The following is a 12508-nucleotide window of genomic DNA, read 5'->3' as shown; positions in this document are numbered from 1 at the left end:
CGGCTGACTGTCGTTTCGCCTCCTGAAACCTATCGACGGCGTTATTGACACCGTCGCCGAAAAGGTAAGAAGGAGAAACTGGGGCATCGAGGAGACAAGCCCTGTCCTTGTCCCCGATGCCCGACAGATTCAGCCACAAATGTCTCTCCGTGGCTACCAGAGCTGCCGTGGAGCGGCCGATGGCACGGGCCGTCTCCTTGGTAGCACGGGTGACAAGTCGACCACTCGACGCATCTCGCGGATGTCGTCGAAGGTGACCTCCCCACTGTCGTCCACCTCTTTGAGGAGGTCGGCCTGGTATGCCTGCAACAGCCCCATCGTATGCAGACAACTACCAGCCCGACCTGCCGCCATATTTGCCTTCCCAACCAAGGCCGATGTTGTACGGCAGGGCTTGGTGGGAAGCGCCGGAGCCCGCAGGGATGATGCAGCGTCAGGGGAGAGATGAGATGCAAACGACTCTTCAACGCTGGGCATCACCCCATAGCCCTCCTCCCTGGCACCCATTATATTAGAATATAGATGGACATTGGGGCCAGATATTCTTGAGGAGAAGGGCTTATTCCACGATCTCAACACCTCGGTGTGGAGATCGGGAAAAAATGGCAGACTCCGGCGTAGAGGCCTGAAGACCAGAAGCTAACATTTCCTGGTTCCTGTGACCCTTTTGTAGCTTCCGGATCACCGTCACATGCGACGTCACGAGTGACGTAATGACACTACACCAATCGAGATTGGAATAGTTCCATAGTTGACTTCAGATGCTTCATGCCGAAGGCATTCCACAAAGTATCGAGTATTGATGCAGCGGGAGTTCCCTTTACGAAAGGGAACTAACAATTTCATGTTGTTCTCATAGCTAGTGAAAACTGTCTTTCTCTACAGATATTTTCAGTATGTGTCAGGTAACAAGTTTTGTAACAAGTTAAAAAAAGTTGTATTTCCTGTAACCGCCTCAGTTAACATGAGAGTTAGGTTAGTCATGTTAAGGTTACACACGGTTTCACTTTTAAAGCACAGTAATGTACAAATGGTGGCAATCACAATTTTATTTATATCTCGGATCTCAGCACAGACTGGGATCATTGTGGAGGAAGCATTAAGGTAACTGAGAAATACAGTAATTTTTAATAGCAAAGTGTAAAACATTGTAAATTATCTTAAGAGAAATATGTGCCATGTTTTCAGCATCTGATACAGTCATAAATTTATTTTAAAAAATCATCTTTTCTTTTCAATATTAGAAACTGTAACACTTAAGACAAAGATGAATACCACATAACATCAGATTTATTACAAAGTCAGAATGTAAGGCTAACATGCGAAACAACGTGCAAACACAATATCGGACAATAACTGTCCAACATTCACAGCCTTCAGTGATTCAACACAACACATGGAAAACAACTTTCCTTCTACTTCACACTTCAGAGATGCACAATCCTATATGGTAAGGAGGCTTTTCTTTACACAGATACTGAATGTTTATTTAATAATGACTAAGAGTTTTATTTGTTTGTTGCACAGTGATTTAATTGTGTGCTGAATTCCCTTTTTCTTCTTTTAACAGTTTCCCTGCACAACAACACATGATGCTACATACAGCCATCAGTTTTATCAATGAAGAACACAGAGAGGATATGCCAAAAACAAGACTTTATTTGTTTGTTGCATTAATTATTTGTAATTATTTATCAGATAACATATTTTTCTACCGAATACATTATATATTGCAAAGTAACACACTGAAATTAAACATTAGTAGAAAACTGAAATAGAATTGTCATGTAGAATGTATAACAGTGTATGGTGAAATACTTTTGGGATTTTAATGAATGGCATAAATGTCTAAAATGATTTTCTTTACAGAAGCAATGAGATGCAGGCAATGCTATGAGCATCTGTACAAAATGTTAAAAAAGATTTGTTTGTCATCACAAGATTGTATATGTACTGAGTTATTACTGTTACTATTTTTTCCTTTTTACAATAATCCATCCAATCATCTTAATTTAACAATTGGAAGAGATTCTTAGCTCATTCATTTACTTAATGCTTCACTCATCTGTGTAACTTCCTCTTCTGCTTCATGTGTTGATTTTGAGTCAGTGCTTTCTTCAGATGCTGAAAATGAAATAAAATTTTGATTAGTCAACAGAATGTGCGAATGAAAACTAATACATTATTAAATTATAAAATAAAAATAATATTTATAGCATCCAGTAATCAACTGTGATTGTAAACAATACATTTTACTCTTTACTGCACTCTGATGTGATAATAATAGAAAAATAATATTTAAAACAAATTACTCACTCGAAGCAGAGGAATAATCACCTTTAGATGATGCTAGAATATGAAAGGAAGTTAAAAAGCATTAATAAAAATTCCTTGAGGATATATCTAGGGCTGCGTCTGAAATCGCATACTCTCTTGAGTTTGTATACTTATTTTGAACAAGTTATTACTTTGCAACCATTAAAAAAGTAAAGTATGTTCTATATAGTATGAGTGTAGTATGAATGTAATCTGCATCATGTGACCTGCCAGCGTCAGTTGAGTTGTTTCACTGCACGCCATTCACAAATTCTCTACTGTGGCCTCATGGGATAGTAAAGTGTCCATTATATGTGCACTTCAGAATCTCGCCGGGAGTAATAGGTCATCCGGGTACTTTTTACCTATACTCTTTTATTTTGCACATACTTCTTTTGTCACATACTGTTTTTCGCCACTGTATAGTAAGGAAATGTGTGACTTCGGATGCAGTCTAGGTATTTTTCATTCCTTCCAGAGTAGATCCTACCTGCTCGTCTCCTCCTGTATTTATATATGACGGCTCCGGTCCCAAACACCAACAGCAGAGCCAAAACTATCAGCACTGGGAGAATCACTGATTTAAATGGTTCACCAGGATCAAATTCTGAAAACAAACACATTAAAAAGGACACAAACAAATGACAAACACTACTGGGAGATTTTATTATTTTCTCAAAACCAATTAGTTACCTAAAGTGACGTCCAGTTTGTTGTCCAGACTGAGGTGTGTGGCAGAGCAGCTGTATTTGTGTTTGTCTGCACTGATCTCCAGACTCTTCCTCATCTGGTACGTCCCGTCACCATTGGGCAGCAGATCTCCTCCAGTGATCTCATGATCAGATACAGGCTGTCCATCTCTGAACAGGGTCAGGTTGATGTGACGAGGGTAAAATCCTGTTGCCAAACAACTCACACGAGACCCTCCAGAATCTGAGTTTGCTTTCTGAATCAGTCTGACTCGCGGTTTCACTGCAGAAAAAAATTTAATAATTTTAATATATATTGGCCTGAAAAATTCTCATTTTAATTCAGAAAGATGTAAATGTAAATCAGAACACATTTCTTGACTGGTTGGTTTGGAGTAAGTTATCATACCTTTTCTATTGATTTGAATCCTCCTTTTTTCAAGGTAACTCTTGAGTGTTTTGATGCAGTGTGGCTGGTAAAAACTTTCATGACGCCTCATGCCAATTTCAAGATAAATATTGAGCACTTGGGTCGAGACGTCTAAATGACCCTGGTATGTGAAGTTCTTGTCAACATATCGCAACTCATCTGTGGTGGAGCCACTGACACCATCTCGTGTGATCATTTGTCCCGGTTCACCATCATCTCTCAGTTCACACAAAACCAGCTTCTGAAGGGCAAGAACACCTTTAATGAAGAGATAAAGCTTTAAGGTAGTGTCTATTTAAATCATCCCAACACATGCAGAGATCTCCATAGACATTTCACAATCACAAAAAAATAATTTATTATTATTTCTATCGTTATTATTACTATTATTATTTTTATTATTATTATTATTATTATTATTATGGGTGTGCAGCAAAGCCAATATTTGTATCTGCATGCTGCATCTTTAACAATCTCAAAATTATTTGTATCTGTATTCAGATCACACTGGCAATAGGCCCGGCTTTAACCGGACGTTTTAAATGTATATCAGTTCCCAGTTATCATTTAACAAATATGCCTTGTATGATAAATATTCCTTGAATAATTAGGCTATTATTTTATATAGTATTTATTTAAATATCTTTATTTTCAGGCTTTATTTTATTTATTCAGACTACAGATATGGCAGTACGATCATCCACAAATAAGAGGAATCAGACTCTATAAAAAGCTGATTAGATAACAAATATTCAGTTAATGAAAACTGCTAAAACAAGTTTTACTGTGCATATAAATGCAAATCTGAACATATTATAAATACACAGCCGAAATGCTAGCCTATCATATCATACAAGGTTTAAATAATTTAAATTGGCATATCAAATATTAGAAAATGTGTATGATGTTGTATTTTAGTTGAAACTACTCTTGCCAAGGTCTGAATTCTGCAGACGCACGAGCCCGATCTCACGGGAAAACGTACAAATTCTACGAGGTGGCTTATTCGTACGAATTCATACGACCTGACTCGTACGAATTAGTAAGTTTTTTGCAAAATCGTACATATTTTATGAATTGGCCAATTCGTATGAATTAATACGAATGACCTACCCCTGACCCCGCCCCTAAACCTACCCATCACGTGGGTTTAGACAAATCGTACAAATTCGTACGAGTGAGGTCGTACGAATTAGTACGAATTAGCCAACTTTTTATCATTCGTACGAATTCGTACGAATTGGTCGTGAGATAGCGTTGGACGCACCGAGACAGCAACACGGCTACTTGATTTGTGGTCATTTCATTCAGTTTACACTCTTTTGAAGGGTTAGTTCACCCAAAAATTTAAATTCTGTCAGTAATCACATCAGAACGTAGGCTCACTATTGGCCAGCATCATACGCATCACACACGACCAGCGTCGTGAGCCTACGTTTTGACGTACAACCCAGAAGCGCTGCGCTGTTACACTACGTGAACTCACGTCAGAGGCCCACACAGAAGAAAATGAATAGTGGAATAAAGTCGTTATTTTTGTTTGTTTTTTTTTGCGCAGAAAAAGTATTCTTGTCACTTGATAAACTTAAGGTTGAGCCAGTGTAGTCACTTGGACTATTTTAACAATGTCTTTACTAACTTTTCTGGGACAGCAGATATCGATTACATAGAAGTAACCTGGTAACCCAAGGTTGCTGGTTCGATTCCAGAACCGGTGGGAAATGACTGAGGTGCCCTTGAGCAAGGCACCTAACCCCTAATCGCTCCCCGGGCCCCACACAAAGGCTGCCCGCTGCTCTGGGTGTGTATCCACGTTTGCAGTGTGTGTGTGTTAACTACTCACTACTCTGCTCCTAATGTGTGTGCATTAACTTGGATGGGTTAAATGCAGAGGTCAAATTACTTGGCCGTCACGTGTCACTTTCACTTTTCACTTTCACTGTGGAGGAGTGATCCAGCTCTCAGATTTCATCAGAAATATCTTAATTGGTGTTCCGAAGAAAAGCTTTTTGCCAGAGACTAATTTTAATCTGACCATATCAATCCTCTGACCAATGAAAAATGCCATGTGTCTGCTTTTGCTGTTTGTTGTGCTATATGCTCTTTTAAGATCACAGGCCTGGACGAAAAGTCTGAAGATGCAACTACACACAACAGAAAGCATGTCTTTATGGATTGTGTCACCTTTGGACTCCATGTGTGTGGCCAATGGTGCCAGGGGCCGAATTGTAGGATTGAAAATAATCCAAGATATTTTAAATGAACAAAGATATTTGCTTTACTGTTTCAACCCCCTCTTTCTACCACAAGGACCATTTGGATGTCCTAAAGGCACAGGGGTTTCGGATAGTGATCTAGGCCTGTAGGCCAACATGTTTGGACTTTGGGGGTCTGAATTGTCACATTAAACTAATGTGCTAACTAGTTTTGATTTGGTATTGACTTTGAAGTGCTACCTATTGCAATACAATATTGTCACTCTCTATAGCAACGCTCTCCCACATTTTAAGCTATTGTAACTGCACTTATTTCCGTCGTTGGTATAAGTGGCAGTGGGTGGAACAGACAAGAAATGTGCAATTTTCTACCATCTTGCTAATAACGTTTCTTTAGTCATTCGGCTGTCTTGCAGCTTGAACCACTGCAGGAATCCACCCTTACATGATCAAGTTCAAATGGCAACATAACCGAAATACTTACGATCAGTTTCATTTAAGTTTTTCTTTGCTATTTTCCATCTGTCCATAAACTGTCCATGTATGTCGTCACTTATTATTAAACCATTTGTTATAATATTTGAATCAAGCATGTCGTCTTCAGTTGTTGTATTTCCTCTTGGAATGAAAGTCCTCGTCTCACCGTTATAGTACAGAACTGTGACATCATCCAACTTCACTACATAGCTATATTCAGGAAATGGCGTTTGTCCTTTAATGTACGTTGCAAGCATCCACAAAGAGTGAGAGCCTGTGAAAAACAGGAAATTGTAAACATCACAATCTACAAAATTGTGGTAGGATGTTAAACAACTGAAGTGTTCTTTTTAAGTTCTTTTTTGGGATCAGCAGTTGCTGCAACCAGAACATTGTAATCAAATATATGCAAATTAACTCAAAAGAGTCAACCATGTGAAAAAGAACCAGGTGCACTTGTGTTTCATAAAATCTATTTCTTTGTTTAGGCTATTCAAAGTCTTTGCCTTGGCAAATCTGTAGAAACAATACATTCATGACTGCTTAAATTTATATATATATATATAATCATTAATATTTTAACTTAGAATCACCTAATTAAATTAAACAACACAGGGAAAAAATAGCCCTTTTAAAATAATATTAAACATCAATATATCAATATATTATTCTTTTTCAACAATCAATCAACATCAATTTAACAGTTTTTTTTACTAATTATCAAAATAAAATATAGTCCTACAAAGCTATTATTACCAGAGCATGTGATCAGAGCAGGTCATTTTACTTGTTGCCCAGCATGACTACTATACCAGCTCAGTAGGGCTATTGCAAACAGAAGTCTACTACTGAGAAATTTTACGTTATTTGAGCGGACTTTGCTTTTCCAGTGCGTGATCGGTATGGCTACATGATTGGAGCGTTTGGGCCGTTAACGACAGAGCAGAACGCGCAGCGCAAACACAGAGCGGAACATTGAGCAGAGAGCACACACACACACACACACACACACAGAGAGAGAGAGAGAGAGAGAGAGAGAGAGAGAGAGAGAGAGAGAGAGAGAGAGAGAGAGAGAGAGAGAGAGAGAGAGAGAGAGAGAGAGAGAGAGAACGGAGATCGCGGTGCGCACACGGAGCGGAAAAGACCAGCTCATGAAAGCTGCGCGAGAGTGAAACCTGATCGCCGAACACGGAACGGCATATGTTCTGCCTTTTCAATAGCAGCCGCAACAGGAAATCATTAAAACGAGGCAAAAAAAAGTGCTGCGTTAATTGTGTTTTTTTTTTTTTTTTTTTACGCGTTAAACATCTCAAATTAATCGCAAAGATTAACGCGTTAATTCCCCCAGCCCTAATATATATATAAATAATTCACAAACAGATTACCGATTGTTTCCAACGGCAATTGTTGCACATGAAATTAAATCTATTTTTATACTTTAATGTGCAATAATTGCCGTTGGAAACAGACAGCTGCTGCCTGCTGGGTAACTATCAACTACGAGATAGACGGACTCTGCCCACTGCCTAATCTTGTTTTTGTTCTCATTTGTTCTTTTCAGGCTTGTGTTTTAGCTATTCCTGTATACAGGAAGCACATTGTTCTGTTTAGCTAATAGCTGTTAACGGTTCCTTCCAGTTACACTAGTTTATCTGTGATCTTCCATGTAATTTGTTTCTTTTTGCTACTGTCATTGCTAATGCTTTGTCCAGTTTAATACTGAGTAAGTGAAGAAGCAGGGGTGCAACTTGATTGAACAAACTGATGTGCAAATTCTAATTGCAAGCACATTGTAAATGAAAAAAAAAACAAGTCTTTGTAAATCTTACCTTTAGGAGCAGCAACTGGAAGTAAAATCAGACCGAGCAGAAGAACTTTGCCCATTTTGCTGACATATGCCACTGGTATGCTACTGCAACTGCAGTTAAGATGGTTTGATTTTGGACATTGGTTTGACATTCACTGAGAAAATTAAGGGACTGTCATAAAAGTGCATGACAATAAACAAAGATCATTCAAATATTCCAAAATATGTATAGCGCCAAACAATAGATGTAGCTAATAGTGTTCATTAAGTGGAGTAGCTAGAAAGAAATCAAGTAAAGTTGTAACATTGTAACATTGTTTTTACAAAAAAAATAATAATTAAAATCTTTTGCTATTAACTTATTAGAAAGAGGTGTTGTTATAGCTCCTGTAGTGCATTCACATAAAAATTACATTATTTTGTGTATTGTTAATAATTTTTTTAAGCTACTAAGGCCTGGACCCACATAATTCTAAAGTGCCAAGTTAATAGTACAAACATTTGCAATAGTGCAACTAATAAAAATGTTTGACAGACATTTACATTACACAGAAGCCTTTGTACACGTCACATGATCAAGAAGCTACATTGATTTAAATATTTCAACAAAGACATATTCCCCAAAACAAAGATGTAAGATATGTGACAGATGTTTATGAATATAATACAGTGGGTGTAGCAACATCAGGTCACATGACCAAGAAGTTATATAAATCTGATTTTTTTTTTTTTTTTAAATCATCAATATGATATTTACTAAATCCAAGTTATGTTGTGTGTCAGGTGTAGGTGAAGATAGTACAACTTGTGTGACAGGTCACAGGACCAGGAAATTAAATAGATTTCAATATTTGAAAAATATGTCTAAAATCAACAAAACATGTGGCTTGACATCTATAGGTCTGTAACACTAAGAAGTTAAATAGATTTATTTAAGCATAAACTATATATTAAATAGTTATAATACACATATCATACACAATTTTGATGGCTACTTCAACATTAAGTTGAATCGTTACAAAATATATATAATTAACCTAATATAGTCACAGAAAGAAAAAAAAAAAAATTCCTGTGTAGTGTTGAACGTTTTGCATTTTTGCGCTACTCCCTAACTCCGATCTCAGCTCCGGTGTCACAATATAGTCGGTTCCTGAAATATTTAGGCTTGTTTGAGATGCGGACACTTCTCTCTTCTCGCAGTGGATCTGACACCTGTGAGATCAAAGATGGATATCGCGGGATTCACGCTCGTGCACAGTGTTGCTAATAAACTGGATGTAATTCGAGTTCTGTTGCTTTTATATGAAAATAAATAAAATGACCAAGACACCCAAAGTACTTGTTATTTAATTCCATTCCAAATACATGTTTATCAATATTTTTTTCTTTAATACAGACATATGTGTTTTTATTTATTTTATTTTTTTATAAAAATTAAATTGCATAACCCAAAGAGATCGCACTGTCAGATACTTTTGGGAATATTCACACATAACATATACACATAAAACATGATATTAGAGTTTTAAAATCAAACATTTTAAAAGAGAACAATACATCACAGTTGTTTAAACCAATGAGCATTAAGCTGTGTCGTCAGCAAGTCGTTTCCCATCATGCTTTTGATCAGCGCAGTCGGTGGAGAGCAACTGCGCTCGACTGCAGAATCCGACACCTCCGCCTAGCGCTCGCGAGAGATTTTTGACATACGTCAGCATGACATCAGAGCAAGGCGGACCGCACTCGGACACATTTCTAACCGGCATGCATCTCGCGCTGATCACCGGTGATCGGTTCTGCGCAGATTTTGCTCATCTCAAACAAGCCTATAGCGGAGCCCGTCTACGGAGAGCCTGCCCACTCCCTATTAAAGGTGCTCTAAGTGATGCGACGCGTTTTTTAGGCCAAAACATTTTTTGTCACATACAGCAAACATCTCCTCACTATCCGCTAGCTGCCTGTCCCCTGAACACACTGTAAAAAAACGCGGTCTCCCTAGACACCACAGGCTCCACAAACGGCAACAAAAACAAACTGGGCTCACCCGCACCACGAAACATAATAAACAGTGTTTCAGCCAATAACCGACAAGAAGTATTGGGGGGTGGGGTTTGGAGGGTTAGTGCGCGTGCACGTGAAGGGGGTGTGGAGGAGAGAGAACAGAGAAGCATGAAGAGGGAAGTTTGAATTATGGCCGACACACGACCAAAGAGACGACGTTCCGATGAACAAATTGCAAAGAAGAGGGACAAGGATAAGGAACAAGGATAAGGAACGCCCGAAGTCCCGAATTTACATCGGAAAAACCTTCGAAAGGTGGCGAGAACTCCGCCGGCAGAACGGCTTCCAATCCGACATAGTTGCTCTGTTTTTGCAGAACAGGTAAATCCATTTTTCTTTCTAAATTGACGTTCATGTTCGCCAAACCAACACAAGGATGTAATTAGCTAGAACTATGCAGTCAGCGTTAACTTTGGTGAATACAACATGTATGTTTCTAGCAGCGATCAATCTCTATTGTAAATGATCAAGCAAATTCACAGTAGGGCGACAATTTGTGTGAACGATTGTTTTCATCCACTGTTTGACGTGTTTGAATGTTCATTTATAGGCTATTGACAACTTTGACTAAATTTGTTTACGCCGCCGCCGTTGTTTATGCTCACTCGACACTGGGAAACGCGAAGCTAACGTTATCTTGCTATTATTGCGTCCTTGTATGGGAGCTATAGTTATAACCTCAGGTGGCGAAACGATTTTAAGATAATGTTTCTCTTTTTCTGCATTCTGTTCTGCAATATATAAAAGCATTTTTCTAACTTGGCGACATTACACATTGAATGAAGTATCAGTAAAACTTAACTTTGTTTGTAGTGACTATTTTGACTTTCCTTTATGTCGGAAGGGAGGGGAGGAGGGAGGAGACGGGATGAGGAGGAGGGAGGGTCTAGCTAGCTTCCGTTTTGTTTGACAACAATTCGAATGTCAACAAGAAGTAACGTCTCCCGGGATCGCTTAGAGCACCTTTAAGTCCTATTGTACCGAATTTTGGTTGTAGTTCCACCAGAGTTCCACTGGGGGCGCTCGCCATGAGTGCAGAATGAATGGGAGTCAATGGGGCTAGACGGCTAAATTTGCCTCTTTCACCCGATTGCCGTTGAGAAATCTCAGATTTGAGTGTAGGTTTTGCAAGTTCAACATGGGTTATAGGTCGAAAGATGAATGAACGAGTACTTATGTCCTTTCAATTTCTTACAGGTTGAGTTGTTGTTGCCCATAACACGCTAACATTCTGCTAATGAACGCTGATTGGTCAGTGAAGGACTGATTACGACCAGAGATACCACTTGATGGCATTGTGGCATCCGAAGCGGGACCAGAAACAAACAAAACAGAAACTCTTCTAGCAGGTGTGTTTACCTGTGTCAGCTGTGTTGTCGATGCCTCGAGAGAAAACAAAGTGCAGAGCGAGAAAGCACCAAAGTGACTGAAGGATTGCCGTAAAGCAGTACCTCTGGTCGTACGATGTGTATGACGTCATTGACACTTTAAAAAAAAATTTAAGCAAATAAGTGACTCTAAAAAATCGAACACCCAGCAATGTGTAATTTCTTTGCATCTCCTTTCGAATACAACATTCAAATTACTAGACAAAAAATTATATCCTGAGAAAAGTGGATTTTGATTGGTATAGCGCCATTGACCTCCATTCATTCTGCACTCGTCCTGTGAGCGCCCTCATATGGAATCAGAGTGGAACTGCAACCAGTTCAGAAGCCGGAAGTGTACTGAGAGTGAAACTTCTCGCCTTATTAGACATTCTCTGCCTATAGAGAGCCTAAGTCCCTCCCCTTCCGGTGGACCACCATGGGGCCTTATTTCGGAAAAATATTGTATGGTAGTCAACGGTGAGAGACAACAAATATTTTGATCTCGTTTGAATTGTGCCCTGAATTAGACATATGATGTTTGTCAATTTAAAAGATATATTTTAAAGTCAAGAAAGTTGCAGTTTGATGTAAAACTGTTGAGGTATAAGACTGTGAAAATACATAATTACAAAGACTACAAACCCAAAAGGCGCACATGTGACGTCATACCTTTTCTCTCAACTTTACTGAAGCTAACATCTGTAATTTTATTCTATAGTCTTACGTTATAATCGCAACGTTACGCCGTCATGCCTGAGTGTTTTGTACCAGACTGCACACATACGATGCATGTTGGTGACGTATATAATGCGAGACGAGAGATGTAGTTCATTGAGCGATTTTCACATAAAACTAAATGTTACTCTTCTGTTTTATGACAAACTGCGACTTTCTTGACTTTCATAATTATCTTTTAAATTGACAAACATCATATGTGTAATTCAGGGCACAGTTCAGACAGAATAAAAAGATAAGTTGTCTCTCGCCATTGACTACCATACATATTTTTTCTCTATTGGTTCCAATGGGTGGAACTACCATGAATATTCACGAGACCATAGCGTGGGCGGGGCGACCAATACAAGCGAATGGAACAGAAATTATTAGCGTGAGCGCCTCAGATCGCGGTTTGTCCTAAA

General features: G+C 38.7%; 1 protein-coding gene across 3 annotated transcripts; it reads right to left on the bottom strand.

The window, feature by feature from the left end:
* Positions 1–1799: 1799 nt before the first annotated feature.
* On the bottom strand, positions 1800–8086 carry LOC311282654 (RLA class I histocompatibility antigen, alpha chain 11/11-like). Of its 3 annotated transcripts, none has more exons than XM_084396560.1 (7): positions 7958–8086; positions 6136–6402; positions 3415–3693; positions 3010–3288; positions 2807–2923; positions 2317–2349; positions 1800–2124 (listed from the first exon to the last, which is right to left on the bottom strand). In XM_084396560.1, the coding sequence occupies exons 1-7, from the start codon at positions 8010–8012 to the stop codon at positions 2042–2044; spliced, it is 1113 nt and encodes a 370-aa protein (XP_084252686.1). In that variant the 5' UTR covers positions 8013–8086; the 3' UTR covers positions 1800–2041. The 3 variants fall into 3 exon arrangements, with proteins under 3 accessions (XP_084252686.1, XP_084252688.1, XP_084252687.1); XM_084396562.1 differs by having other exon boundaries at positions 3415–3676; positions 7958–8054; XM_084396561.1 differs by lacking the exon at positions 2317–2349.
* Between the last annotated feature and the right edge of the window lie 4422 nt (positions 8087–12508).

Source organism: Rutilus rutilus, assembly GCF_951802725.1.
Source record: "Rutilus rutilus genome assembly, chromosome: 23".
NCBI lineage: Eukaryota > Metazoa > Chordata > Actinopteri > Cypriniformes > Leuciscidae > Rutilus > Rutilus rutilus.
The sequence above is the reverse complement of the archived record's forward strand: the minus strand, read 5'-3'. Positions and strand labels throughout refer to the sequence as shown.

Bases quoted from the DNA above. Each gene is read 5' to 3' on its own strand.
- LOC311282654 (XM_084396560.1), bottom strand. From the start codon at position 8,012: ATGGGCAAAGTTCTTCTGCTCGGTCTGATTTTACTTCCAGTTGCTGCT. The intron at 6,403-7,957 runs GTAAGATTTACA...TGTTTTTCACAG, and splicing joins TCCAGTTGCTGCTCCTAAAG to GCTCTCACTCTTTGTGGATG. The intron at 2,125-2,316 runs GTGAGTAATTTG...TTTCATTTTCAG, and splicing joins TGATTATTCCTCTGCTTCGA to CATCTGAAGAAAGCACTGAC.